Below are 24,298 nucleotides of genomic sequence, written 5' to 3' on the forward strand. Positions count from 1 at the left end.
GCTGTGGCAGAACCACACCCACTCTTTGAAGATGAACATATTTTACACAGTAGATCTAGAGGTTTAAGTCAAATGAAGGTGCAAACATGCATCAGAAAGCACCTACATTTGCAACAATGTCTACAAATGCAAGTCACACTTTTCATTCTTCATACACTAATGTGGGTCAGAGACCACATGGCAGCATATTTTATTAAAGTAATGTGCAAATAAGATGCATGGTACCTGCAAATAGCATGGAGTTTCCATTTGTAAAAAGGTACAAATAACAGTACAAAATTAGAATGCTTACTACTCATTTCAAGAAAATGAAGTGTGACATAGAAATACATACACTGTATTATTTACACCATTAATTTACAAAACATATTATTTTCATTAAAAAAAGGCTATAAAATAATTACAAATACAGTATTTTTTTAAGGATTTTTCCCTGTATAACCAATGTAGAGCATCTTGGAAATTATGCTTCATGGAAAAAAAAAATTTTTTTTTCTTCTGATTTCAGAGCATCATGTGGTTTCTTTCTTCCCTTCTTCTCCTTATTCCCTTTTTAAATAAAGTTCCATACTGAGGTAGTAGTATGTCAAATTATTTCTTTGGTTCCAGAAATCATTAAGTCCAAAAGGAGCTATGTATCTGAATCACACGATTGGAAAGTAGAAGTCCTAAAGTTTTCAAAGGACTGTTTGCAAGTATAAAAGCTATTTTCTCCTCTAGAAACTGTCCTTTCCTTTCCCTCTTCATCTGCCTCTGCATCAAAGTCCAGTGAGACATGATGATTATTATGGGAGGTTTTTGGTTGGCAATTTGCTGGCTGTCGACAGCTTGAAAGAGAGTCCAGCTGAGGCCTCCATAAAGGCTTTCCAAATGTTCCTGAAAGACAGTAAAACAGTGAGCACAGAAATATTGATGCTAAAAGATTTGTGTTTCACCCTAGTGTACATAAGTGACATTGAAACGCAAGACTGACAGAAACTGATGTGACATTGAAATGCAAGATTGACAGGAAGTTCACCAAAGTGAGATTTTACTTAAATGCTGTTCCACCATTTAAAAAAAAACATCCATGTGATCACAAGCATAAGGCAAGATTCTGCCACAACAGATATTAAAAAGATTTCCAAGTAGTTGTATAGCTACCAACAACTTCATTTCTTTTGTTTTCATGACTACTTCCATACTCATTTTTCTTTGGGGAGGGTGGTGAGGGGGGAGATAGGAACAGGGATTAACCTGCAAACACATTACAAGACACTTTCTAATGCAAAAGTCACTCCCTGTTTTGTTCTTCAATAAATGAATGGCACGTGCAATCTACCATGCGGTTCAGAAAAAATAAAATAGGAATTAAAAAAAAAATGCAACCCCACAACCCCTATCAGGTTACACAACATTGTCCCACAGTCCAATCTGAATGCTAACACAATCTTTTTCTGGCTAGAATCTCCCATTAATAAAAAAGATGCAGATAGCCACATGCTGCATTCACCACTGATCAACCAGTCAGTTGTGGGCAAAGAGAATAGTAGCAACCCAAAGAGAATTACACATTTCAGTTTAACTATAATTAATAATTATCTGTATTTACTAGCCAGTAAACAATCACTGTGTGTGTCATTCTTCATCATTGGGAAGCTGTTAGTATCAACACTTCTGCAAGAAAGGCCTTATACACCCATCCTAAGTCAAAATGTCTGTAAGGACTTATTTTCAGAGGACAATGTGTCACAGGCTGACTTTGAAGAACTCAAGTTTTTATTAATAATTTAACACTACATTTTAAAATAAATTTTTGAACCCAAAATGCAACACTTCTGCTTTTGTTTAGTTGCTAGAACCAAAGGTTTCAAGTAAAACTCTGAACTAAGAAGTTACTAAAAATGGAACTGGACAAAACCCCTATTTCCATCAATAGTTTTGACCTAATGCAGTATGAAACGATGCTCCCCACAGCACCAAAGCTACAAATGAACTGTCTTAAAAAAAAAAAATCCAAGACACAAACTTTCTGGCAACTGGGATGCTAATGCCAGCTGTTGACTTCACTGATTGCACAGGCAAAATGGGGCTTGAATTTGAGGACCATTTTGAAGAAGCAAATCCACAACTAAAGACAAGAAGAAATCTATCACAACTTCTTCCACAGCCACCACATCCCAAGATCTAGCCATAGGCTCTTTGAAGGAAGAGTGCTAATGATTATGAAGCATCCAAGGCAATGACAATGCAACGTAAGTGGGGTAGTACACTCAGAGAACTGATCAAAGAAGTAACTCTGCATAAATTTTTAGGGCAGAGGACTATGCACCCTTGAGGTGACATTAATTCCTGGATATATGAACATACAGTTGGACTGCTTTCTGTAGGAGACACACTAAAGCCCTATCTGCACGTTCCCACCACAGCAAAAGTGGCAGGCAGCCAGGAGGCCAGCCATGTGCAGTCCCAGGGTCTCTGCCAGATGTCCTGGCATCTGCAACATTTTACAATTCAAACATCTGGCTTTTGAAGGGGGAAGACTTCAGAGTTTGTGCCTCCCTCCCCACCCCCTGAGAACAAAGAGCCCAGTGATGCACATTCCCCCAGGTCCCCTTCAGAGCCAACAGACCCAGATCTTGATCAGCCGGTGCTGACACACCAGCCGGGAGACAATCCATGGTACCAGGGCTGTTTTTGGCGCTAAGATATCCCAAAGATGAAAGCAATATGTGGTTTTGTATGCATTTTAAACCAAGCAACCAAACCAACTTCCAAAATTTAATGAGCTTCAAGGATAAAGCAATGCTTTTCTTCTTCCCCCACCCCTCCCTGCAATCTGGATTAGAATTGTAAACCCTAAACTAAACTTCAGGAATTCTTTTATCATGCACATCATGAGAAAATGACAAAGGAGGGATAAGGGAGGGCATTTTTACATAGTGCCCATTTTTACATAGTTCTGGCTGACTGTGTTATACAATATATACGCATACAAGTTCAAGTCTCCCCACCTGCACTCCCCTCCTTACACACCTTTTGCCTGTCAGGCAAATCTTCTGGTATGCCTGAAGTTTCTAAAGGTGTATTTAAGTTATGTATGCTAACGTTTACAGAAATCTGCCAGCTATATTAAGACAGAAGATAAGAATCGCATTACTGATGAGATTTTTACATAAGTGTGAGCTATTAAGATCTGGTAATCTAAATATCCTCATTACACAGTTTTACTATAGTCACTTTTCTGTTCCTCAGCATCAAACATTTGGGAAAGAAAGAAGTGAGAAATCAGTTTTGCTTGGTGTTGTAGGTAGGAAACAAGACAGCAAAGACAAAGGCAGTTTGAATAAAAAACAATAGCTAGAACATACCCATGAAAGTGCTTTTACTTGTAATAGATGACGGTTCCAAACTTCTGTTTAAATCAAATACGTCTGAATTGAGACTTCTGCTTTTCAGTCCAGTTCCTTCATTTTGAGTATAAATAGAGTTCATCAATCTGCTACTTGTAGCCTGTGTTCCAATAATGCCAACACACTGGTCAAAGGGATCTTCCTGTGGAGGTGAGTATTGACAACATTCCTTTTTCTTTAAATATCCAGACTCATAAGGGCCCAAGCCTGCTGTTCTCTGGTCTGGGCTGCAACCTAAAGGAAATGTAAAATTCATTTTATATAGATTCATCTTAACAAAGACTGAGTTAGGATTAAAGCTTCTCCCCACCAACTTACTTGTACTGTATGCTTCAAATGTATCAGAACTGTAGGCACTGCCTTTTACATACAAAGTCCCCGAAGTCCCCAGATAGTGGCACAGGAATGGATCTGCAACACCCTCCAAATCTGTTTCACTGCTGTTATCTAGATGACAAATGCCTTAAAAATAAAATTGATGTGTCAGCACACAGTCTTTTCTGAATCTCCAGCTTAGAGTTTCTTGAGTAAATTTTAAGAACCCCACGTGTTCAACTGCATTTCATAGTGTAGTTTAGATTTTGCTTAGGTTTAACCTAACTTTTGGATGAGAATTCTAATTCCAGCAACTGTTCAATTAATTAGGCATGACAGAGAATGTGTCACTTCACTGTACAATCCCTGAATAACAAAACAAAACAAAACCAATTACAGGGATCAGAACCAGGGACTTCCTCCTTCCAAGGCACAGAAGACAAATTCATTATCTGTCTCACAGCCTCTTTCAAAGCAGAATGTCAATGTCAAAGTCCTGGCTGAAAGAATCTGAGGGAGTCACTGGCTGCCTGAACAGCTATAAAGATTTTTAGTTCAATGGCTCCTGAAAGCTTTGGACACAGTCTCTGGCTCTTGATCCACAAAAAGGCTGATCCTCTCACTACCCCACAACTGTAAAACTATCTCACCATCACTCCGTTCTCACCTGTCCCAGCTCCTGAATGTATCTCAACCCCAAGCCCTTTCCTAGAAAGGCGTTTTTTCCTCCCTTGTGCAGGTATATATGGGATTCTACAGGTATAAATGTCAAGTACTGCAGCTTTTAACTTGCAGTCACCTTAAATTCTTTATTGACTCTGACCGTAATGATTTTTTTTAACCAGCCAGTTTAAACAGTTACACTAAAGTTCCACTGGTATTACCACACAAGCCTACACTCCACTTTTCAAGCTGTAAGAGAGGAAGACACGCTGTGGTAATTTCTTTTGGACATTTCTTTTTTTGCATATGTCCTCATCAGTTTAAACTCACCCTTGAGACTAGTGAAAAGCTTCCTGATTTAAATAAACACCATAACGTCATCTGGATGAACAAAACCAAGCTCCAAAAACCAAGTTATTATCGTGTTGAAAAAATCCCAAGCAATAAATTTCATGTCTTCTATTAAATTGTGTAAACATGCTTCTTCAGTGTTCTTTCTATTAATTAGAAAGACAATAGCCAAACTGCAGCTCCTCAAGTTACATGAAAAATCTATTTTCTACCTACCATTACTGTCCCTTTGCTGCAGGAAATACCCTCCTACAGAAGATGAGAGGAACTGATGGTGACTGCCATTTTCAGATGAGCCATATCCATCCTGCCTTTCAGCCAATGTTCCCTGGGATGACAAGTAACTTGGAATGTCAGCAGGCAAATTTGTTTCATCTGTGGGGGAGCAAAACACATACAAAAGCCATCAACACACTTCAGTTTGTAGAAACATTTTTAAACTTGTCAGCAAAGCACTGAAAGTAACAAATAATTCACCTTTCTGCCTCTGAGTCAAAGTACACAAATGTTCCTACAATAAAGTCACCACAAGGTAACCACAAACATTTGTTTTCCTTTCCAAGGTAAACCTTCAGTTTACACACCTGTATTTGTGATGCTGCAATCTTCATTTCTCCTTCTGGTGTGGTAGATGATGACCACCCACACCAAGGAAGTGCCCACCACACAGCAAACCACAACTATGATCACAATGCCAACTGTGGCCCATCCATCATCATCAAGTGATGGGGCAACGTTTTGAGGAGAGTCACAGGTGGGAGTAGGAATTACATTAAGACGGATGTTGCCTCGTTCCGTTCCAAGTGTATTAGACATTTCACAAGTGTATTTCCCAGCATCTTCTACATCTGTATCCACAATAATTAGTAACTGATTGCCTGCAGCAAAGAAGTGTCTTTCTGTTACCATAAGAGGGCTGTCATCCTTAGTCCAGTTCAGTCGGGGTGGAGGGCTACCACCAGCAATGCACTGCAAGACTGCAGTTTCACCTTTTGTTACAGTTCGATCCAACAAAGGCCGCAAAAATGATGGTGTTTCTGAGAAGAAAGCACAAGCCTTATATTCTAAATGATTTCAAAAGAGTAAGAAGTGTCCCTTTCCTTCACAGCTCAAGAGGAAAAGCTAAATTAAATGCATCAGTGAGGCCTAATAAAGCCTACTCTCATTCTAAGAAGAAACTCAAGAATTTGTACTTAAAGACTACAATTTACTTGCCAATTGATCCGATTTACATGCTTGATTACCTTACAAGGCAAAAATACTAAATCATACATGCTTAAGATTGCAGAGAACTACAATAAAAATGATTAACAAAATGTCAATAAATCAAAAGTGAAAAAAATCAACTGTCTCTAAACGAAAACAGAAGCCCCTTCTTCCCTCCATCCCATGCATACCAGGTGTGTATACACTAAGAAACATAACTAACTTTTATTATTTTGAATCATAATATTGATTGTGCTGTTAAGGCTTGCCAATATCTTACCTAGTACTGTTAATGTTGCGTTAGCTGAAATGCTTCCAGCAGTGTTTTGAGCTGTACAGCTGTAAACACCTGTGTCCTCGATCTTTACATCAACAATAAAGAATACATCATCTTCAGGCATGACATGCATACGCCTCTTGCGTGCTGCAGGAAAATCTGTTCCACCATCTTTCTGCCAAGCAATCTGTGGGATAGGATGCCCAACTGCAGCACATTCCAAACGTGCCATTGCCCCAGCTCGAATGGTTAAGTCCATGGGGATTTTTGTAAATGAAGGCAGCACTAAAGAAAAGTTGGTGATACCAAAATCAATACATGAAACATACTTTTTCCTGTTTTGTACAGCCTTTTCTTAACACCCCTCATGGGTCTAAAAACACTAGAGAAACATACAATCTAAATTGATCAACAGCCAGCAGAAAGGGAGGGAACTGTTAAGTATGTGAGACTACCTAGATCAAAATCTCATTTTTGCTAACAGCCTCCCATATGACCTTTCCATAGCACCTTGAAACAGAGCATACACTTACCTCCTGTGAGAAAAAGTTAACATTTTTTCATCTTGTAACATTGATTTTGCCAGGTTTACTACAAATTAGGTATGTTGCTTTTTCCTATACTATGCTTCAGCACACTGGGACCAGAGGTAAAACTGAATGGTGACCTTGGAAATGGATAAATTTTTAAGAAATAATCTCATATTATAGATCTTCTAAAAGATGCAGATGACGAGAATGGAAAATCTATGAATCCTTATCTTGATGAAAATCATTCTAAGTCCACGAACAAAACATAACATACTTACTGTTTACTGTAAGTTTGGCTTTGACAGAGTAGGATGAACCAAAATGATTTGAAATAACACACTGGTATTTCCCCTCATTAGTGAATTCCACATTGCGCAGTCGAAGGATGGTGGTGTACTCCATCACTTCTCCACCCTGGGCCCGGAGGTGTGCGTAATTCTCCATTTCAGCGTCTTGCAGTAATTCGTTGTCTTTCTTCCATGCAAAAGTCATTGGGGAATCACTGCTGCTGGCTGCTGAACACACAAAACTCAAATTGGAGCCTTTAATTGCTGACTGGGTTTCTGGCTGGACAGTGATCTGTGGCTTAGGAAAATCATCTGCACAGAGGAAAAGAAAAAAAATATTATGTGATGCCTGAGGACTCTTTCCAGAGTTAGTAAGCCTTGTTTTATAGGTTTGAGAGAAGAGTCAGATAAGTATTTATTAAATGGATCCACAATGCTTTTGTTTTAAATTTTGTTAGCCTTAGGGCATTTGAAGATGCAGTATTTATGAGTTTATTGTGCCAAGCCATCTCTTATTGAGGAGAAAGCACATTTAAAAGCAGACTGTGCGCATAGCTTCTTCAATAGCAGCACTAAAGATAGAAGAACTACCCCCTGACATCCATAAGAGCTATTCTGAACATCAATCATGAAGCCTACCTCTCATCTTTACAACACCTCAGGCTGCTGGGAGTTTTTCTTTATTGAAAGCATAGTTCTTCTACTATCAGAAACTGCAAGTTACAGTTGAGCATTTCACCCAAACCCACAAAAAAAATCATGTACAAAAGTCAGTGTTCCAGTGATGTGCGACTGTTTGGGCCAAAGGGGATGTAAGGTCCCTTAAGCAGGGCAGAACACAAGAATTTTAAGAATTCCTGGAGGTCCCTTTACTATAGGAATGTTACCTTCAAAGTGCCATGTTATGAGTTTACAGATTTAGCTTCCTTCTGAATTATTTATTCAATTGTGTGTACACTGCATGCTCAAAAGGAGTGGGAGAGTAAATGCCTGGTCTCCCAAAACCAAAAGCCTTGGTATATTCCCAACTTTCAATAAGTGTCCAATCTCCAGACAAAGAAAAGCCCTGTGCTCCAGAAATTCCTCCCTGCAGATCCTGCTGTCTCTCACATTTGTCTTATTATAGCTCAAATGACTGGGAACAAATATGGGGTCAAAGTGCTATTTCCTTGAAGAACCTCCACTCTGTTACAAATGAAAATGGGATGTGCAGATAGCCTAACCTTGAACCATCTGCAAAACTCCAGCAGGTATGATGCTGTGCTCCAGTGACAAGGCAACATGGATCTGGGACTCTAAGCATGGGCTTTAAGAACATCCCAGGCCATTTGCTTTTCACGCTTCATACCCATGTCTTCATACCATTTGCAAACTGAGTGAAGACATTCAGCGACTTTGCACAGGAAAAACTAAGTAAAACACTCCAAGTACTTAAATTAGCCTTGTGAAAGGACAGCAGAACATAATTCAGTCTTAATTATCTGACAGGAAGGGTGATAAAAAGGTCACTCAAATAAGCAAACAGTACAGAATACAGAACACACTAGGATAAGACTAGCATTGTGTTTTGTGAGAACAGAATAATCCAAGAGCATATTTGAATGAATGTATCACAAAGACATCCACATATATACACGCCTTTTAAATTCAGACAGGAGTCAACACACTCCACTTAAAAATTCTATAAGCGCAAAAGCAGCCTTTGTAAACTTGTAAGGCAAGGTGGGTACACCAGAACGTCTAGTGTTAACAGACTTTATAGGTATAACTGAAACACTCAATGATTTTATTAGGAGAATTTAGTTATTTCTGCATGGCAATTGAGAAAGTTAAGTATCAAGCACAAAAACTGATTCAGTATTCTTTTTGCTAATACATCTTAAATGGTTTAAAATTAATTACTTAAAAATAGCATTTGGCAGCCAAAAGAAAGATCACAATTCCCCCAATTTAACAAATGGAAGACATCCATTTAAATCCCCAGCTTAGTTTTTTGACAGAATGCATTTCGTATAAATTAGGAAGTCTACTTCATATATATTCCTCTAGCCATTGAGTAATCTGTAATTCCCTGCATTACGTCAACCTCTGCTTCTCGGCAGTAGCTAGAATCTGATGATTATTTATTAAACATCTGGTACACTATTTTATATTCTGGACTTGCTTTCCCACTGAAAAAGGGCAGCAACAGTAAAAATTAACCAGCTATGTTTACCATGAGATGAAATTATTGAGAAGACACTTATCTTTTTGTGTCCAAAGAATATAATGTTTGAATTTTCTTTACTAAGAAAAATAAAACTTATTCAACAAAAATACATTAAATGCAATTAGTTGGCTTTTAAATTACCTGATATTTTCAAAGTTCCCACTTTATATATCAGAGTAATCAAACACGCCCTTACTCTGAATGCTTAGCTTCACTTTGCTTTAGAGAATGTAACACAGGCGTTCGTGAATGCTACTAAACACACATAGAAAAATTTCCTTTTTAAAGCAGATACTAGCAACTCAAATTCTCAGGTCCTGAAGTAAAAGTATTTTACTAGTACTTTTGCTAGCATTTACTATCTGGCAAACCAAAATAAAAAATACCAGTATCGTAACTGTGGTAATGAGGTATTTTTTAAACACAGTTTAAAAGGCAGTGATTTACATACTCCAAATAATTTTTAAAACCCAACAAACACACATAAAAAACATCAGAGCTGAGGCCAGGACGGCTTTTTTACCTTGAAATTTTATCAGCGGTGGAATAACCTCAAGACTAATGGAGTATGAAAAAAATTTACAAATAACCAAACCCAAAACTACATTTTAATTTTGCCAAAATATGTCTCACTTGAAAACACAGTGATCTAAACAATATCTTTTAAATCTAGAGGCACATACATTTACCCTCACAAAGTACTGAGCTTTCACTTGCTCGCTATGAAATAATGTTCTATGTAAGCAAGCTGTACTTAGTATAAAAGTCAAAATATCATCACTCCCTGTCTTGAACAAAGCCTCAAGCTTTAAACATCTACATCATTGCGAATGGAAGAAAATGTTAGTAAGTATCACATCTCTATTTTGTTATAGAAATCACAACATACCAAGGAACCACAAAAAAATCCCAAGCACACAGCAATATTTGTTTTATAGAATGAGAAATAGAGGCTACACTCACCACAGACAAACCCATCCAGGCTGACAGCAAAAATACTTCTCCCTTTTAGCAGCTGAGGATGGGCACAACTAGCATTTACAAAGCTCTGGAAGTTGTTCTCTGACATCCACTGTGGTAGCCATTTCAACTGACAGTCACACAAGAGACTTGATGTGTTGAAGTGCCTAAGAAAAAGCAATTAAAATCAAAGCCTGTTTGTTTGTTTTTTTCTGTTTGTAATACAGACCTGTATGAGCACACTTTCATAACAAAACTAAGGCTTTAGGTTAAACACACATATTGCAAGAGAAAGAGAGCAATATTGCTCAGCTCAAACCCCCTCCCTTGCCCAGCTGCTGATGCTGTGCCTGATGCTCCCCGAGGATATGGGTGGCTCTCCTCCCAGTTTTGCACCCTCTGTGAACTTGCTCAGTATCCTTTCCAGTCCTGAGTCCAAGTCATTTATGAAGAGCACAGGGCTGATGATGGAGCCCTGCTGAACCCCACCAGTGACAGCTTGCCAATTCGATGCCATCCCTTTCAGTATAACCCTCTGCACCCAGCCTGTGAGCCAGTGTTGCTCTGCATTGATCAACAGAAAAAAAGGGTGAGAGGACAAAAACTCATCTTCACTAAAATACATTTTCCCCAGTGACCGCTTCACAACTTCTCTGAATATCTGTCTCTCTGCTACTACAGGAGAGAAGGACTCAATTACAAGCAGTGATAACCAGGTCTTTACAAAAGAATTACAGCACTGCATTTCACTGGTCCAGCACTGCTGGTCTTAGAGCACGTTACATTAAAGTCTCCTTCATCTAAAACCTGTTAAGAGAAGACCCAATTTAAAATAAGGACTTTAGAGACAACAAATGGAGCAGAAAATTAATGTAGCCGCCTATCCTACATTCTCTCACTTAAATACATCCATCATACTAAAAAAAGAAAAAAACTCCAAAACACCAGATAAGCTTTTAATGTTATTTCAGAGATTACAGCAGGTGTTTATCACTGCACCAGGTGACATCTTACAAGGCTTTTATTTATACATTCATATGTTTAGATAATAGCTATATACTTAATAGAGATTATGGCTTTGATAGCAACTTACAATTCTTTGAGTTTCTTCATTTGTGAAAATGCATTTCCTTGAACTGACATAATTGCATTGTTACTTAGATCTCTAGGAAGAAAAAAAGAAAAATAGGATTAGATGAAAATAATAGATTTATTAAACTGAATGGATTTAAGACTCAAGCAGTAATTTGCTATTTTAGTGATATACAAAGGACTCAAGCTCAAGCTCAAAATCAAAAGAGATGCAAATAAGGAGTTTCATAGCATGCTTAATATGTAAGAATTTCTGCCTTAATTCCAAAATTCCCACTCAGTGTAACTTCAAAACTGAAAAAATCTTCTGAAGATCATAGTAGCAACCATGGTGAGTGTATTTTATCCCAAATTATAAGTAAAGCTTGTTAGTCCTACTTTAAATTCAGTTAGTATCAAAATTCATTTTTTTCCTATTCTGGGTTAAATGTGAATTTCTACTACTTACAAGTGTTCAAGTGCATCCAAACCAGAAAATGCTTTCTTTGTAATGGATCTAATCCTGTTTCCTTGGAGTATCCTGAAAAATTTAAGCACATGATGCAAAAAGAAATGCAATTAAATGGGAGCATTTTTGAGCTGAATAATTGCATTTTTGGCATCTATTTTTCAACTGTGACTAGTATTCACCACTCACACATTTCCAATGCAGCAAAATGTATCACATCTAAAAGATACTAATTTATTCCCCTTGAATAAATAACTAGATTTTACAATGATTTTAGAAGACATTTAAGATGTGCAGTTAAGTGACATGGATTATTCTAAATGTAAAACTATAAACATTTTTTCATTTCATAAATCTGCATTTGAACATATTAATGCAATGGAGCCACTTCCACTGGATGTTGCTTTACCCTACTGAAGACTAAGCCTGCCACTATGCCACTGTCATATGATACACTTATTATTTTTTAGTATGGGAAAACCAAATTCTTTGATAAATATGTCCATAAATATTAATAATACTTAAAATATTTCAGATTAGTTTGACTTGGAGAACCTTGAATTTCTTTTATTGAAAAGGAAGATATTATAATGAGGTAAGGGAGAAAACAATGAGGTAAGGGAGAACAATGAGATAAGGGAGAAAAAAATAATCTCTGCTATGGAAAATTTAATATCCGTAAGTGTAGGGCTTGTCCCTTGAAAGACACATAATAAGCTATATTTTAAGGCATGATGAGATACAAATATTGTAGCAATACTCACAGTTTTTTAAGTTTATCTAGGCCAGAGAAAGCACCATTCATATCTTCAATAGTCCATGATATTTCATTGTTTTTCAGATCCCTGTTTAAGAGGGGAGTGGAAATCAAACCACAAAAGCTATTAAAAAGAGCAAGGTACATACTTCTCCAACAGCAGGTGTTACTTAAAAAAAATCAAAAATAGCTTTCTAGGTTGGATTTTTGTTCAGTCAGTTTTTGTGGGTTTTTTAAAACAAGTTTTTCCTGATTAACTTTATCATTTCCATTTCTACTGAGAGACTTTTAAGACTATTAGTATTTTTCCCACTGATAATTAAAAAGATCACAAACTCAACAATTTTTAGAATTGTGAGCAAACTAACCCCCATACCCCTCCAAAGGTATTCAGATACAGGACTATTTAAGCAAACACGCACTGCAAGGAAGGGAGAGGACCAACTGTTGTCCCTTTGAAACAGAACATCCTCATGACTTTTTAAGTCCTTAATATTAACACCCAGAGAGCCATTTTAACATCCCAAAACACTTGCTTAATTATCTATGAAGCATAAAGAGACTTGTGTGGAGAATAAGTGTGTCTGCCAACAATCTACAGGGCTGGATGAGAAAGAAGAATCTAAGAGAAAATGCCTAATACTTAATACCTAAACAGCTCACAATTCTCTAACTTCCTCTCTTTATCAGCTCCAACTCTCTATATTCTTAACAAACACAGTGTACACTCCTCTAATTTGCATCTTTCCTAGATGCCCTAAGTGTGAGTATGTGAGCAAACCCCTGATAATAATGCCTAGAGGCAAAGGCAACAGTTTTGTTCATCTGGCTGACAGATGGGTCAGTGGTATGCAATGGGAAGGCTTTAATGAAGAGGAATGTATTTAGATTAGTTCTTTCCCTTCCTTTAAAAAATGCTATTTCAAAACATGCTCTAATACTTAAAGCAATTGTCCAGTCCTGACAATGAGTTTTGTCTTCTTATTTCTGCTGTGAGAGAAAATGATTCAGTTAAGACACAACTATGATCCAGATCCCTAAAACTGTGGGTACCGTGCTCTGCTTGCTGCCTTCAAAAGATTATGCCCCTCCCACAACAATGCTACTGAAAGTCTGTACCACAGTTACCATCATCCACTGTGCACAGCCTTAACAAAAGAGGAACTCCTCCCTTTCTCAACTATTCTGGAAAGAAATCTTACTGTAAGAAAACCATACACTGATCAGGGGAAGTTAACAAAATGTTCTTGTCTCTTTCATACAGAAAAGAAATAACCTATAAATACAGGATTTTTCTTAAGGTTTTTGACCTTACAACTTGAGTTTGTCAACTTACAAAATCTGTAGACTGGAAAGTCCCTTGAAGGCACAATCAGCAATGTAATTTACTTTGTTGTTTCCAATGTACAGCCCAACCAGCACGCTTAAACCAATGAAGCTTGAATCATCTAACCTTGCTAATTGATTGGACGTCAAATCTCTGGAAATTTAAGGGGGGGAAAAAAAGCATTTTAATGTTCATGCTGCAGTGCTTATTTAACTTAGTTCAACCCACATGAATTTTCAAGGGGAAAGCACCAGTATTCCCCTGATGATTATCACAGAACCCACTACACCACTTCTGACCACAGCATTTTGCCTTGTTTCAAACAATTCACACATTACTACAGAATTAATTTCTCTCTTTTGAAAATTACTGTGTTACGGCTTTAGTACAACTGCTACAGTGAAATGGACCAATCCCAGTTAACTTCAAACTTCTTTCAACAAGATTTAACTGTCTTATACAGCAAAGCTGTAGTCATCTTGGAAACTTTGCTATGAAAAATTCACAGATCAGTGCTAAGAAGCTCACATTTTGGCATGTACCCGGCTCTTGAAACTGGAAGAGAATAAAGGTACTCACAGTTCACTGAGTTTTTGGCAAAATTCCCAGGCATCAGGACTGATCCTGCTGATGGCATTTTGGCTGAGATGGAGTTGCTGCAGCATCAGTAAGCCATAAAGCCAGCCTTTGGTTACCTCTGTTAAATTGTTATGGTCCAACTGCCTACAAACACCCACAAACAGAAAAAGACATAAGGTTCACAAACTGAGCAGTATGCATGCTATGCCACAGTCCACCTCTGACCTCACAACACTGGCTAGATAGCTGGAGCCTCTATTTAAATCTTGAGTTGTATGCATGCATTTAAAATGTGCTGCTCTACATATTCACTACTGACTGCTTGCTCCTTTTCAGACCACAACAAAACAATTCAATTCATGAACACCTTCACATTTTATCACACAATTCTATTCATTTGGTGCAAGTCTACTTAGTAAGTTATCAGCAGAATCTACCAGCAAGTTCAATACTTACAAGACTTCCATGTTGGTCAAACCCCAGAAAGCACCATCCATAAGCCTCGTAACCCCATTTCTCTGCAGTTTCAATGATTTCAAAGCAGGAAGTCCTTGGAAAGTGAGCCCATCTATTTTTTTGATTTTGTTGCGATTCAGCTCCCTGCATCAATAGAATTTACAGTTACAGCACAGTAATTTTACCTACATGCCAATAACCTTTCTTCCCTCTCTGGAACCAACTTTATTTGAACACTTTTCTTGCACATGAAACAAAGACAAGAAGTAATAAAAATCAAATATTTTATTGCAACACATTATGTTCAACCATGTTAATACTGTTCTGCCTTTTTGATACTGAGAACAAGTACTTGGTAGTTCCTTGATTTTCAGACTTAAAGAATTCCTGTAGACCTAGAATGTCATGGTTAATCCTGTTCCCAAATTCAAAACTGAGAGTGGTGTTTATCCAGCAGTAGAGCTCCTAAGGCTGGTTTGTAACTGCAATCAATAAACAGTCCCCAAAAAAGTTAAAATTTTAGTTGTGATAACTAGTCAAAATTGAACATCCTGGGTGATCTCTTTCTGTATCTGTAGTCAAGCTCTCATTACATCTCTGTCTCCTCCACAACAAGTTACACATAGTGCCTTCCCTCTTTCTCAAGTGGTCTTGGCACTTGCTCTTCTGCTGGTCTTCACCCTGTGCAGGTCAGAAACTGGGAGCAATGTGAATCCTGTGAGGGAGATGTAGGGTGTAACTAGCTGGAGGGCAAGATGCAGGGACAGGATTAGACAATACTATCAAAAGGTGGTAAAAGCAGTGATCATCTGCCCCTTCAAGGAAGTCTTAGGTCTACCAAAGGAAGAATCTGTCCTTTCAAAACTTATTTCCTCATGCCAAGTAAAGGTCTAAATAATCCTCTCCCCATAGTTATACAATCATTATTTTTCAGAGTCACAACCCTGTAAGAATTCCACTTGTCTCTATGGCAGTCTGACACAAAATCTACCTGATAACAGAGCTGAGAGAGAACCCTGCTTCTTATCCTGTGTTTAAATATGAACAAAAACTGAAAAACATTCAGTAAGAACACGCTTTAGTTCTTCCCCATTCTTCTTTGAATACTTTCAGATGATGACACAATTTTTTGGCCTTCCTTGCAGATAAGCTACCTAACGTAACTCAGTCAGCATAATAACTATGAACAAAGGGAACATTTTTAGGCAAGTATGTATCAAACATCCAAAATTCAACGTGAATCTGAAGATCAGAAAGTCTACCAAAATGATTAACAAATCCTGAGCTTTGCAGAACTATTCTCATACTCTTCTACTGAGGCCGGACTAAAACTGTTCCAGCACTTGTATACAGAAGAAACGCAGTCACTCTTTCCAGAAGTGTCAAGCACCCTAATATTTCAGCATTCTTATAACCTATCACTTTCAAGGCTAGCCTAAGAGACTGTGTAATTTTTAACTCGTGACTATCTGATATGGAATGTAATTATCCAGGATTTGACAAAGTGCAACCCCTTCTCTTGTCCATTTTCTGCACTTTCTAAATTTTCCAATTAAACCCCACAGTCTCTTTCAAATAACTTTGTTATTTATTTGGTAAAACATTTATGGACAGCACTGTATCAGTAAAGCTGAAGGTCTATTTATTCAAGCATATTGCTTATTGTCAATGCCATCTGAAAGCAAATGAATTTCCTTCATTCCAGTATGAAAGCAAAAAGCAAATAACTGCTGCAGTAAACTATATAAGTTTACTTTACTTACTATTTGCCTGATGCTTTTTCACAGAAATATTGCTCCTACCCCTTTTCCAGTCTTTTTTTTTTTTTTTACGCTTTTAATAGGCAAACACAATTTTAAACACAAAGACTGTTCACATCTCACCAACATATAAGAGTAGTTTTGTTCAGTACAACGCTGCAGTTAGTAAGGGTTGTAGTAATATGTTTTCTCTGTCTGTCTCACTCTGCCTCTGGTTAAATTAAAGGCTAAAGTTCAAGCACTGCCAGTGCTTTGGAAAACCTGAAAACAATTAGTCAATTGTAGGTTACACTTACAGGTGCTGCAGATGGGACAGTTTAAACATCTTTTGAGGAATTGCTGAAATTTTGTTCCTGTTCAGTTTCAATACTTGAAGTGTGGTAGACAAATTGTCAAAGGTACCAGGCTCCATAGAGGTTATTCGGTTACTGTTAATATACCTGTTGAAACAATGTCTAGAAGGTTAAATTTACAGTTATTTGATAAATTCTTAGCACCAAGTAGTGAAACAGAAAACTCCAGTGGTGCTTACTCATTTATAAATAGATTTTTTTCATATTAATTAGAGCTCTTGTCAGCTTTTTCTATAGTCAAATAGTATTTCACCATGACCATTTTACTCTACTCTGCCAGAGTGTGATAATGGAAGAAGATAATATGTGGCAATCCTGTACATAACAACCTGTTACTGTTTTATCAGTCAGTATATCCTGCATTCCAATATTCCTGAATAAGAATTAAAGGGCATTCACAAGAAGTCTATCCAATTCCATATAAATACAAACTAGCCTATCCATGGGGAACTTAAATTCATTTTATCACATAATTATTTCTCTCAAGAGACACATCTATTTGTTTCATCTCAAGATAATGGCCTTAGCTTTTTTTAATGAATTAAAACATCTCATTGTAACAATTCATATATTCAAGTTAGTGGCTTATGTTCAACTAGATAGATAGGAATATTAATGTCATTCCACTTAAAAGAAGATTTAGTACTTAATAAAAAGCTGCCAATCTAAATTATCCAACAAGATTTTTGAAAGTAACCTGAAAGAAAAAAAATTTACTTACAAATACTTGAGTTGTAATGATGGAAATGATGAAATTTTTAGCTCCGATATATTGTTGTTGCTTAAGTCCAAAGTTTCTAGACTCTGAAATGGCTTCAGATGTTCAGACAAAATGTTGGCAATCTTGTTACTGGTCCTGAAGTTTAAGGGCAGTAGACAAAAGACTGTCATTTCCAGAGTAAACACATCTTAACTACACAACCCTGGCAAATATTAGTTCTTAATTCCCCTATCTGAAAATAATGTTGAATTACCGAAAAGCAATAAAATATGTTCTCTATGCATAATATTAATCCAAAATCACAAATTAGAATAGTCTAAATAATTTTTCATCAATATTTCTTAAAATATAATTCCAGAAAACTATGAAAAAATTGCAATATAATCAAATTACTGCAATTCATGGCTTTTAAAAAGAGATGCAAAACTCTATAATCATGTGTTTCTGAACAGTAGAAATATCTGGCAGTTGCATGGAACAGTATGTCACAGTATTGTAAAGAAATAAGGTTAGAGCTGTTTTCTATTATAAGCAAATTAATATCATAGTAACTAGACACAGTTTAGCTTGGGTTTTTTTGAAAACTTCCTTGGCATGTAAGTCCAACTGAATTTCCAGAAAAAAACACAGAGCTAGATTATAAAGGATGGATGACAGTGCAATCCCCTGAAAAACATTCTGTAATTGTGGAATTAGACCTAGTATTCCAATCCACAGATTTTTCTAATGAGTTAGCAAAGAACAGAAATTCTGCATATTATAGATCATAACAGGAGTTTTGGACTTCATGTCTGGTCAAACTTCAGCTCAGCATCACACCCACTTTCACAACAAAAAGTATGCAACAATCTGAAGATGTGGGTATTCTAGTCTGTTCTGAGGAACACCTCTTCTTTCACTTTCACACATGAACTTTTTCCAGTGACCCTATTTCATGTTCATACCCAGCAACCTACCAGTTTTTCCACCTCAGCTGCGTGATGTACAGAATCATACACCACACATCAGCAGCATTACTGTTCAGGGCAACCACTACATAAGTAAAAGCAGATCACAACCAATTAAACAAATGCAACCTGAAATAATTCTTGTTACCTTGTAAGTCATTCTAGCTGTGGTACATTCTATACCTTGTTTGATAATTACCAAGATTTAGGAGCTTTTCCCAGATCCTAGAGATTGCAGGCAAAAGCAATTTTAGTAAAACTATCAACAAGAATATTCATTCTGGAAGGTGTTTACCTTTACTGGAAATACTTGCTCTGGACCAAAAAGTAAGCCACACATTAGGGTAGCATGGACAACTCTCATGTATTCAAGGGGCGTGGGGGAACTACTGCTCAAGACAAATAAGTCCTAACTCACAAACTGAACCAGAAGTGAGATTAATGGGCATTCTGACCACATACGGGAACGGGTAAGTGATCCTGCAGCCCCTCCAATGCTGAGCTTGTATCATGTTTCATTCCTTAGGCTGTCTGGTATAGGTACACTGCATTTTTTAACTCTTAGCTGAAAGTATTTATAATAAATGGAAACAAATTACTTTAATAAAAAACAACAACAAACACCACCACCATGTGTCAGTTCCACTGGCCAAATAAGAATGTGAGTTAGATAACGCAACAGGTCATAGAGCCTTGCCTTTATGCATTAGTTTGTTTACAAGGTAATTACTAACAAGGTATTAAAACTGCCAATTACTTGAGTGACGAATAAAATTTTCCTTGCAGTAAAAGTGTGCTCCAGCAGAAGCCAGCAATTTCCTGAACTGCCCGCCTTCTAAATTGCAGTGTGAAAGTGTTCAGTTATAAGACGGCTTGCACAGTACTGTCTTTGTGTCAGCATTGCTCCATAAAACAGAAATTCCTCACAACTGGCAGGATAATAGCCCCTGTATTACAAACTTTAGTTGGACCTAATGGAACCGAATAAAACTCATACACCATCTTCAGAGTAGCACTTAAACCAACTGGAAAATTATCTGACACAGACCAAGTTACAACAAAAACAACCAAACAAAAAACCTGCAGCTTGTTTGCTTCAGGAACGTTTTTATTTTTTTGAGATGGTAATGCCATATTGAGGGGTGATGAGCAACTTCTTTTGCTCACTGAAACTGCACTACACATCATAGTCCTAGTCCGTCTCACAGCACCAAAATCAAACCAGCCCTCACTGCACCTTCCTGCTTAATCATATTTGTAGAAGCTACTCAGTTGCAAAATAGCTGAATGGTTCACTCCCTATTGCTCCAACACCCTAGTGCTGTTTCTCTTCAAAAGAATATAAGTATAATAATTCAAACCTGAAAGATTACTCAGCACTGAAAATATCCAAATAGTTCTACTTTAAGACCCAAGTTTATTTAAAATGAGAAAGTTTAACTCTAATTTGATTTTTCTTCATAATCATCACTTAAGTAAATTGAAAAGAGCACTGTATCACCCTCCTCAAAAATGCCAAATCATTATCAAAATTAGTCAAGAAGGGCATGTTTGAAAACACAAGCCTATCTAACTGTCAAGACAGAACCAAAGAGCATGAGTGTGGACACAATGACACAAAAGTTCTTCCACTGAGAGGAGGGTGGGGGTAAGAAAAGCCAAAAGAAAATCTTTCCTGTGAAATGGTACTATCGCTGTGTTCAGACAAAAGGAGTTGCATACACTCCATTGGTTTAATTTCACAGACCTTAAAGGTGAGATGAGAGAAACAGAGGTTCCCTGCAACAAGAAAACCAGCACATCAAGTTTGTCCAGAAACGAACCTGCAGCAATTTGATAACAATTTCTTCATGTGGAAGGACCAGCAACATTCTGCAGCTTTAGGAGCAGCTAAAGCAGCAGGAGCACCAAGGAATGCAGATAAACCCACCAAAAATACCTCCATGAATTTCAATGTGCCTTTTGCAATTTGAGTGCCTATACCCCGACTTGCAGCAAAAAACTTCACAAACCAACGACCAGGAGTGCATAAAGCCTGATTTAATTACTTTTACATAAACCTGTGTGAATACTAGCCTAAGAGAGAATACCAGTTTTTTATTATAGGTATCAGAAACCTTAGCTTTCCTTCTCAACATTCATGACTTTAAGCATACCAATAGGCCAGAAATCCGATAACAGCCCTCTTAATCCTATCTTAAGGTTCATTCTAAAGAACTAGCTGCCATGTATCTGAAGTAAGACTTGTACTTTCCTTACTCTGGGGAAATACAAAGCAGGTCAGAAACTTCTGTATCCAATTTGCTGAGCATCTAGTTAAGGCCTTTCAGATATAAAAGCTCTTAAATGCTGAAACATCCACCCCACTCACCCACCCCACTCACCTCTTAAAGATATGAGATAGTCATACTGTCTCTTGATAAAGATTGTCATTATGAAATGGTTTCTAACTACGAAAAATATCTACATAAGCTTCATGGTCCTGATGAGTTGTAACTCATCATGCACACTGTAACATGGAAAATCCAGGGCACGAACAGATTAGGACCTTAAATCCTGTCTTCTATTTCTCTTTGAAATCTCAGCACAAAAAAACACTCCTGCACTTCCAGCATAATGTTTTTTTCCAGCTGTATCCTGATCTGCAGTGTTTTGAAAACTTCTTTGCTGGACCTCACCCTACTGCCCTGACAAGGAGTATGTGTAGGAGCCTGCAGGTGAAGCAAAAAACAAGCTGTATAAAAAGACAACTTTGGAGAAGAGTCCATGCAGCCTGGTTTGCATAACTGTTAGATGCAAAGTAACTAACTGTCTTAACATATGTGTATAACTGGACTAATACAGCACCTCCTGTCCCTCAACTAAGCCCTGAGAAGCAGAATAATCTGAATCACAAAAAGACAAATTAAACCATAGCGCAATCTCCGACTGGAAAACAAGAGTAAAGAGGAAAAAAAAAGCCTTCTGCTAGGACTGGATGCATTTTTCTGACCAGTGCTGAGGCCGAGACATGGAATTTCATGGATACATAGTCTGACCAGATTAGAGCTTTTGGAGGCAGCCATATCAGAGTCCTTACAAAACCAACACAACTGAGCATGTTCTGGGTGGTCTCCACTGCATGCCACTACAACTCACAGCCTCCTTTTAAATTTTTCTGGGTTTTTCACCTGCTCTTCCCATCATTCACTAGCTGACAACATATTCAAATAGCTGGCATATTCTTTCTTGCAGTCCCACTCCTCCCCTCCCAAACTCCTTTGGGAGCAATGATGTAAACACACTGTGTGAAAGAAAACGGAAGCAAAAAGAAAAAACAAATTATAGTAAATACAAAGAATCAAGACTGTAACTGGAAGTGCTGGAAGACACATACCTCATGGCTCTTAGGATTAGACTGGACAACTTTAAGGAACTCTTATCTGAAGAGCCTCAGTAACTACTACTTCAAGAAGAGCAAAAATTTTCTTTTTTCTTCAATTTCTACTCATTTGAATACTGGGCAACATTGTAATGAACAATTATATTATTTAAAATACTGAAATTTTAGTTTTTAGCTGAACACTACCCTTACAAAAAAACAGCCTCTGATATGAATGGGACTACATGCTCTTCTCACAATTAAGACACCCAACTGGACTGAATTATAAAGTCTGGGTTGTTTGGTTTTTTTTTAATATTTTTAAGTGTTAGTCATAAAAGTATTGCAAGTGAAACTGCTTTTCTCTAAGACAAAATCAGCAGAAATAGAGCCTAGATTCTGGCTCACTTCCAGTTCTACTGGCAGGTTTACAAGTCTAATGCCTGCCTCACACACGAGCTTCTTGCCTTCCTTGCGGCAAGCAGTTGTTCCTTCTTTTGAAGGTCTCCTTCATTCCATGATCCATGCCTCTCATTCCTCTTTCAAGCCAGATGTCAGAAAGACATCTGCTTTTCTATTTCGTGTTTTTTTATATTACACAGAAAACTCAGAACTCTGTAGGATACTGATACCCTGTCCAAAACTTGAAACCAAAGGTCTATTGATTCCCAAATCAAACACAAACTGTGAAAGGGGAAAAGATGCAGACTGAAACAGTGATCAGTTATGTTTTCCTCATCAAGAAGAGACAAATCCAAACTTTCAAACACATGATACTTCATAACAATTCTCTTCTGATTCCAGTCATAGTACCAATATGCAACTAATTAGGTTTTCCTTCCAAACACTCAATACCCTGATGTCTGTTTCCAATTCAGTTTCCAAAATAATCACAAGCTGCCTAGGATGTGATAGGCAAGTGAATGTGTAAGTTCATTCCTTTATTTTAATAACTGCAAACAAAAGCAATGCAAACATAACTATTTTGGCAAAAGCTGACAACAGGAATAACCCATTGCAGACTTGGTGAGCTGTGTGACAGTTAGTTAATGCTAAAATCTTGGAAAAATTTAAATATGACCTAGATAGAATCAGCATAGTGCCCTAAAGTATTATAAATCATCTTTCTAATCTAATGTATGGAGTTCCTAAGTAAAAACAATTATGCTTTATCATCACAGAGCAACCCTCCCTTTCAGAGCGTGCAGACCAAAGCCTAGCCAGTTTAGACTGCACACCCCTCTAGATGTACCCCTAACTTCAATCATTCAAAGTAAGCCATGTTCTCCCATACACTTCTCTTTCACTCAAGGCACAAGTGATTTCACTGCTCTACTGCAATCACCACCACCAATTTTCTAAAATATAATCCAAACACTTATGCCTGACCTCTCAATTTCATTCTCACTTCTCTCATTTCCCATATCATATGCCCTACTCCTCTGTAAAATTCCTACTACTCTTCCATTCTGTCATATCAGAACAGTGTTTTCTATTTTTGAAGTCCATACGATTCTTTTTAATTCACCTTTACCTTTACCACTCTGATCAAAAAATCATGACAGATTTATCCACTGCAAATAGCTCATAAAATCTGCATTCTTTCCATTCTCATTGCAAAAGCAGTAATCTAGGCTCTCACTCACACAACTCTAGCTACAACAAACTCTGGGTTTCTATGTACTTCTTCTCTTTCCCATCATTCAGCCTAAATTGCTGTCATAAAAATTGAGTTTCCATGTCTGAAAACCTGACTAAGTCAGGTTTCTTTTAAAATTCTTTCATTTACTTCCTCTTAAGTTTCCACACCAAATGTCAAAGACTGCAAGAACTAATTCCAGTAAGTTCCTCGCTCTAGCTTTTTGCTCACAACTTCAGACCAAGTCACACATGGTTTACCACCACTCTCGATTTTGGGACATTCTCCAAGTAGCCTTATGCCTGAAGCCCAGTCTGGCATTCCTCTATCCCTTCTTTCAATCCTTCTTCAAAACAAACTCTTCCAGGCAGCATCCAAATCTTAATCCTTCCCATAATAAAGTGGTAGCTGAAGAGATGACAAAGATGTAAAATATTTGACCAATGTTTTCTTCATACTGGGATCCAGACTCCAGTTTAGCATGCTAGCTTTATAAACAAACAATACCACTTTCTCTGGCAAGCATAGAAGGGAAAGGCATTCACTAGTGAATGCAAGCTTTCATTTTCAGGAGCTTCATCTAAACATCTTTCTTGTGACTGCAGCTTTCTAACTGCCTACTGGGAAAGTGTAGGTAGGGTTTTACACACAACTTTCACTCCCAGACC

At 37.5% G+C, this 24,298-nt stretch overlaps 1 protein-coding gene across 1 annotated transcript in view; it reads right to left on the bottom strand.

Annotated features, from left to right (window-relative positions):
- Positions 1-244: 244 nt before the first annotated feature.
- The window catches only part of LRIG3 (leucine rich repeats and immunoglobulin like domains 3), a gene marked incomplete at its 5' end in the record, with an annotated part of 37,597 nt that continues 13,543 nt past the window's right edge, over positions 245-24,298 (bottom strand). Inside the window, 16 exons of the mRNA XM_084206278.1 lie at positions 245-876; positions 3,351-3,626; positions 3,711-3,854; positions 4,938-5,096; positions 5,306-5,758; positions 6,208-6,489; positions 7,013-7,333; positions 10,194-10,357; positions 11,284-11,355; positions 11,731-11,802; positions 12,495-12,575; positions 13,824-13,967; positions 14,394-14,537; positions 14,850-14,993; positions 16,906-17,049; positions 17,684-17,818. Coding sequence (XP_084062404.1) covers positions 632-876; positions 3,351-3,626; positions 3,711-3,854; positions 4,938-5,096; positions 5,306-5,758; positions 6,208-6,489; positions 7,013-7,333; positions 10,194-10,357; positions 11,284-11,355; positions 11,731-11,802; positions 12,495-12,575; positions 13,824-13,967; positions 14,394-14,537; positions 14,850-14,993; positions 16,906-17,049; positions 17,684-17,818 — 2,980 coding nt within the window. The 3' untranslated portion in view covers positions 245-631. The remainder of the gene's footprint in view (positions 877-3,350; positions 3,627-3,710; positions 3,855-4,937; positions 5,097-5,305; positions 5,759-6,207; positions 6,490-7,012; positions 7,334-10,193; positions 10,358-11,283; positions 11,356-11,730; positions 11,803-12,494; positions 12,576-13,823; positions 13,968-14,393; positions 14,538-14,849; positions 14,994-16,905; positions 17,050-17,683; positions 17,819-24,298) is intronic.

The sequence above is a fragment of the Fringilla coelebs genome, assembly GCF_963513975.1.
Source record: "Fringilla coelebs genome assembly, chromosome: 5".
Lineage (NCBI taxonomy): Eukaryota > Metazoa > Chordata > Aves > Passeriformes > Fringillidae > Fringilla > Fringilla coelebs.